This window comes from Prenolepis imparis, unplaced genomic scaffold, assembly GCF_030444845.1.
Source record: "Prenolepis imparis isolate NDT839.2.m4 unplaced genomic scaffold, iyPreImpa1.0 SCAF_12, whole genome shotgun sequence".
Lineage (NCBI taxonomy): Eukaryota > Metazoa > Arthropoda > Insecta > Hymenoptera > Formicidae > Prenolepis > Prenolepis imparis.
The window spans coordinates 14,648,673-14,654,672 of record NW_028141170.1 but is presented as its reverse complement, the minus strand read 5'-3'; the positions used below and the strand labels follow the sequence as shown (position 1 = coordinate 14,654,672).

Here is a 6,000-nt window from a genome sequence, read left to right as displayed (position 1 = left end):
ATAAGAGGCGGATAGAGGAACACAGGAGAAGTTGAGGGAGTTGTTGGAGAGCTTGAGAACGAAGAAGAAAGAATTCTGTGGAAGGTGGAAAAATATGGAGCAGCGTGAAGAAAGGACGAGGAGACGTGACGTGGAAGAAGAGGAAGAAGAGATGAGAGAGAGAGGGCGCTGGACAGCACGGAGAGGCTTACAAGGAGATGACGCCAATTGGAAAATCGCTTTTCCAACGAGTCATGGTGCGTTCGATAGCTTGTAGCTAGCTAACGAAAACCCTAAAGGCGTTTGCGCCAATGGGCCTTTGTTTAGTAGAAATTACGAGACAAAGTTAGAGTCACGCAGCTACGTTTCTCATAAGCAAGGACACTATGATTCTTTTCGAGTGAGCGGCGTGGCTGCGAAGACTAAGGCTCTCGTTCATTGTTTTTTGCGCCGGCGGCGAAGGTTCGAATCCCGCTGACGACTGCTTCGCTTCCTTTTTTTTTTTTTTCAATATTGGACATTAAAAAAATACTATATTATTATTTATTTATTATTTTTTATTTATTTATTTTTTTTACATAAAAATAAGTACATTTTTAAATGTTTGAACGCAATAAAAAACACAAATCATGTGAGTTGATTATTTTTTTCATGCAACTTATATCAAAATAAAATATGTAAACTTTAATCGTCTATATTATAAAAAATTTCCATTGCTTCGCAATGTCGTGGATGAAAATCCATGTAAAAATAAACATTGCGTGGTTAACATATACATCTTGGCAGTATAATTTGCAAATTACATGTTTGTTTATTATCTTTATTGTGGAATATTTTATATATGTATTAAAATTGTGTGTGAAATATGTAGAGATGAGAGAAAAGGACGGGCAAGTATACCTGCCAGCGTTTGAAAAGTCTTTGTTAGGTAGAAGGGACTGTTGTCCCCTCTATTCGATCTTTTTAACGGTTTTCACGAAGGCATTCTCACACGTTATAACGTGTCTCACCAGTTTCGTAACAGCATTTCGAAAGAGAGCGTGGCACGAAACATCGGTAAAAATGGAGACAACATATATTACTGATAATACTATTAAATATGTGCAACTACTTGCAAAGTGCGATATTTCAAAGGAAGATTTGACGGATGCAATCGAATATTTTCGAGGTAAATATATTATTAATGAAGAATTGAAAAAAACATCTGCTTTTATAACATCACAGTATATTTCAAATTATAATGTTAAATAATTGTTTGTAGATACTGTTGTACGCTTTAATTTAATATTTGCTGACGCCCCACGCAAATTTTCGAACAATGCCAAATTAGTTGGCGGCAAACTTTTTGAAAAATTTATTAAACTGTTGGGAGAGCATGAAATTATGGACGAAATTGAATATTATACAGAAGAAGGACAAGAGGTAGTTACCTGCGAAGATATGCCAAGTACGAGTGAGAATATACTCGATGAATTGGAAGACTATGAACCTCCGGAAAAAATTGCTGCGCATAAAATAGTACCATATAATGTCAAATTGAAGATTGTAATGACAGCTGAAGAACATCCACAGTGGTCTTTTAAAACATTAAAGCATCATTTTAAAAAGTATTTAAACCATGCCTCTGATGTTGCAAAATATAAAAAAGCTGTTTTGTCAGGTGGCACTTTTAGAGACAAATTAAATACAATAAAAGTTAATGTGTACGATCGCTTTGTAGAAGCAAGAAATAATAATCAATTAGTTACACGACGTTTGCTGCAACAATGGGCGATAGCTGTAGCCGCACAATATAACAATGCACAAAAGGAAAACGAAGAACCTATAAGTGCTTTCCATTTCGTAGCATCCAGCACATGGTTGACCAACTTTTTACACGATCACAAGATATCGAATCGTCGCGTTGTCCGGTATATTTCTAAAAAAGAGGCAATTGAACCAGAAGCTGTGATAAAATCAGCGGAACAGTTTCAAAAATTAATTCAAGCAATTTCACCGGATTACGACCCCGATTTTGTAATTAATACAGATCAAACAGGATGTGAGTATAGAGTTAATGTGTCGCGAACTTACACGCATACTGGAGAAAAATTAGTCCAATTGTATATCGGCGATTTAAATAAAGTTTCGCATTCGTACACCGCCCAATATTCGCTGACAAAATCCGGGAAGTTATTAAATAAAGTATTTGTTTGTTTGCAAGAATATTCTGATTATTTTGGAGTACGTGTAAAAAAAGATGTAGATGAGTTATTAAAATTATGTAAAAATGTTGTCGTTGTATGTTCCAAATCGGGCAAATTAACAACGTCATTATACGAACAGTATTTGAAAAATGTTGTTAAACCGTATGTCCGGGATAATTTGTTTTTATTTATTGTTGATTCCTGGGGAGGACAAAAAAACATCCAAACATATAACGAAATATTCCGCAACAAAAATAATAAACCAACATGTAATTTGCAAATTATACCACCAAAATGTACTCCGATTTGTCAGCCATGTGATGTATATTTTTACAGACAAGTAAAAATTATAATTAAAAAAATACAAAATTGTCCAGATGTCATTGCAAGCGACGAAAGCAAACAATTAAATACTCGTGCTGATGCAATTCGCATACAATCAATAATTCATTATTTATTATCAGCACCAAAATTTAAAAATATGCTTCAATACGCATGGTATGCTGCAAAGTTAGCTGACAATAGAAACATCTTTTTAAATGTAAATCAAATATGCTTTCCCCCTATTATTGTTAATAAAAAATGCGAATGTGGACAATATAATTCCTTTATAAAATGTTCGTGGTGTGACAAAATTTTATGTTTCAAATGTTTTTATATTGATTTTCATCCACGACATTGCGAAGCAATGGAAATTTTTTATAATATAGACGATTAAAGTTTACATATTTTATTTTGATATAAGTTGCATGAAAAAAATAATCAACTCACATGATTTGTGTTTTTTATTGCGTTCAAACATTTAAAAATGTACTTATTTTTATGTAAAAAAAATAAATAAATAAAAAATAATAAATAAATAATAATATAGTATTTTTTTAATGTCCAATATTGAAAAAAAAAAAAAGGAAGCGAAGCAGTCGTCAGCGGGATTCGAACCTTCGCCGCCGGCGCAAAAAACAATAAACGAGAGCCTTAGTCTTCGCAGCCACGCCGCTCACTCGAAAAGAATCATAGTGTCCTTGCTTATGAGAAACGTAGCTGCGTGACTCTAACTTTGTCTCGTAATTTCTACTAAACAAAGGCCCATTGGCGCAAACGCCTTTAGGGTTTTCGTTAGCTAGCTACAAGCTATCGAACGCACCATGACTCGTTGGAAAAGCGATTTTCCAATTGGCGTCATCTCCTTGTTAGATGAGAGAAAGGATAGATGGAGAGGACGCCACGGAGGTTGCTGCAGGAAGAGAGTGGGCCGAGCGATATAGATGGAGACAGCGAAGGAAGAGGGATACGAGAGAGGAAGTGGGTTGTAAAAGAGGGCGCCACGGTATGATCGACACATGCAGGGTCGATAGCGATCCAGCTGACAAATACGTCGGAAGATTGGAAGAAGGTTAGAAAGCCGGGGAAAGTGTGAGATAAGGGAGATAAAGAGGAAAGGACGCTGACAAGGTGGATAAAGATAAGGAAGGAAATGGAAGCGAAGGAGGGGATAAAGGAGTCAAAGGAATTGAAGGAGTTAGTGATAAGGATAGTGAAGATTTTGGAAGAATGGTCAGGAAGGAGGTTAGAATGGTGGAGAGAGAAGCAAGGAGCTGCGGAGAGAAGGGAAGAGGAGAGAAAGAATAGGACATATATAGAAAGGGAAGGAGAGGCGGAAGGAAGGAAGGAAGTACAGGGAGAGAGGACAGAGCAGACAGAAGAGATACAGAGAGCGGAGAGGGAGATGGAGAAGGGAAAGGAAGAGAAGGAGGCTGACGAGGACGAGGAGAGGGATAGGAGGAAGGAAGACAGGCGGAGAGAGGACAATAGCATGGAAGAGCAGGAGTTGATGGTAGGAGAGAAAGGAAACGGAGGTAAGTGTAAGAAAGAGGAGAAAGAGAGGGGGGGGATACAAGGCAGAGTAATGATGAGAAGAGGGGAGAGGGAGAGGCGTTAAAAGAGAAACCACTGGATGGAGACCATATGAAGAAAGATGAGGAAGAAAAGGAGGAAAGTTTAAGTAATTGGGGCACGAAGGCTGAGGATACAATTGAGGAAGGATCAGGTCAAGGAGGAAGGAAAGTGAAGAAAGAAGATGAAGGCAAGAGGGAAGGAAGAAAGAAGGAGGGTGAGGCCGAAGAGAGAGAGGAAGACGTGGAACTAAGGGGATGCGATGAGAGGGAGTTAGAGAGCAGGGAAGAGAAAGAAGGAAGAAAGGGAAGAGGAGGTGAAGAGGAGAGCGAAGAAGAGGAATGGTGGAAGATAGTAAAAAAAGAGGAGGACAAGAGCGCCAGGGAGGAATGCATACGGAATGAGAAGAAAGGAAGCGAAAGAGAGGGAGGTCTGCAGCAAGAGGAAGGAGAAGGAGACAGAGAGGGCAGAAGAAAGATGGAGATAAAAAAGAGAAGGGAAGTAAAGAATTGAAAGAATGGAAAGAAATGGAGGTATGGAGGAGGATAGAGGAAAGGGAGGAGAAAAGGAGGAGAGAGGTCGAAAGGAAAAGGTAAAGAGGGAGGAACAGGAGAGAAGAAGGAAGAGAAGGAGGAACTTGATTTGGAAAGGAGTGGAAGAAAAAGACCAAGAAGAGAGGCGAATATTTGTGAAAGAGATTATAGCGAAAGTGATAGGGAAGGAAGCGAAGATAGGAGAAATAATGGAGAGGATAGGAGATACGGGAGCATGGGTACTGATCGTGGAGATGAAGGAGGAAAAGGATAAGGAGGAGATGGTGGAAAATTGCCGGGAGATAAGTAAGAAATGGGGAGTTTGGATTGATGAGGATTTGACGATGGAGGAGAGAAGCGCAAGGTGGAGGATAGTAGAGAAGGCGAGGATGGAGAGAAAGAGGGGAAAAATAGTGGAGATGACGAATAAGAGGATATGGATCGATGGCGAAGAATGGTTCTGGGACGCGGAGGGACTGAGATAGACGAAAGGAAGATCAGACATGGTTGAAAAGAAAGAGTCATAAAGAGAATAGGAAACGGAGAAAAGCAAGGGGAAGGAGAAGGGGAGGGAAGGAAGATGAAGTCTAGGAGGAAGAAGGAGAAGAAAAGTGAGAAGATCAAGGAATGAATGAAGAGGAGGCTGGATACGAGCAAAAGAGAGAGGGAAGGGTGAAGGATAGAAGAGGAGAGAAAAAGGAGAATAAAGAGAAAGAGAGAAAGAAGGCGGCAAGAACAGCGAGATGACGATGACAGGAGGAAGGGAGAGGTTAAGGAGAAGGAGAGGAGATGGTGCAGAGGGAGAGGTATAATACAAGGAGAATGATAATGTTTCTGTTTCTGATTTTTGTTTAGTATCTGAAAGGTAAATGACAGGGGGCCCGATGAGGAAGGAATATATGTTGGAGGAGTCGGAACAGGACAGGAGAAAAGAGAGAAGTGGAATAAGAAGGAAGAATGAATCGGGGCGAGAGGAAAGAGAAGGAGGAGAGAAGTTGGAATAGCTTGTATTGTTATTATTTTTGTTTTTTTGGTATATTGTGAGGTCGCAAATGGCCAGGTACGGGGAGAGTTTAGGAAATTGTAAAAGGTTGGGGAACGCTCCTTTGAAAAGCGCCTTTATAACCCTGCGGGGAATAAATACCCAATACATAGATACAAGGCCGTATACAAATAAAAGCAAGTCAAAAACATCATTATAACATTGCAAATTTTTGTATTCTGACCTATTTTGGTCGAATTTTGAAATAATTTGATTGGACATTAAATTGTGGCATATACAACTTGAATCTTACAAATTATACAAGATATAATATTGTAGATTCAGTTAATTACTTATTTTGATTATTAGATGTATAAAATTTAGTTTTGCGATACATGTATATAATTTTAGAATATAGACCTATATC

General features: G+C 38.6%; 1 protein-coding gene across 1 annotated transcript; it reads left to right on the top strand.

Annotated features, from left to right (window-relative positions):
* Window positions 1-874: 874 nt before the first annotated feature.
* LOC145943411 (uncharacterized) lies at window positions 875-3,214 on the top strand. Its single transcript, XM_083050921.1, has 3 exons — window positions 875-1,147; window positions 1,241-2,163; window positions 3,074-3,214. The coding sequence occupies exons 1-3, from the start codon at window positions 1,042-1,044 to the stop codon at window positions 3,212-3,214; spliced, it is 1,170 nt and encodes a 389-aa protein (XP_082907047.1). The 5' UTR covers window positions 875-1,041.
* Window positions 3,215-6,000: the final 2,786 nt, after the last annotated feature.

Coding starts and splice junctions, on each gene's coding strand:
- LOC145943411 (XM_083050921.1), top strand. CDS start 1,042: ATGGAGACAACATATATTACTGATAATACTATTAAATATGTGCAACTA. Junction 1,148..1,240: donor TGCAATCGAATATTTTCGAG/GTAAATATATTA, acceptor AATTGTTTGTAG/ATACTGTTGTACGCTTTAAT. Junction 2,164..3,073: donor CCGGGAAGTTATTAAATAAA/GTATTTGTTTGT, acceptor AAAAAAAAAAAG/GAAGCGAAGCAGTCGTCAGC.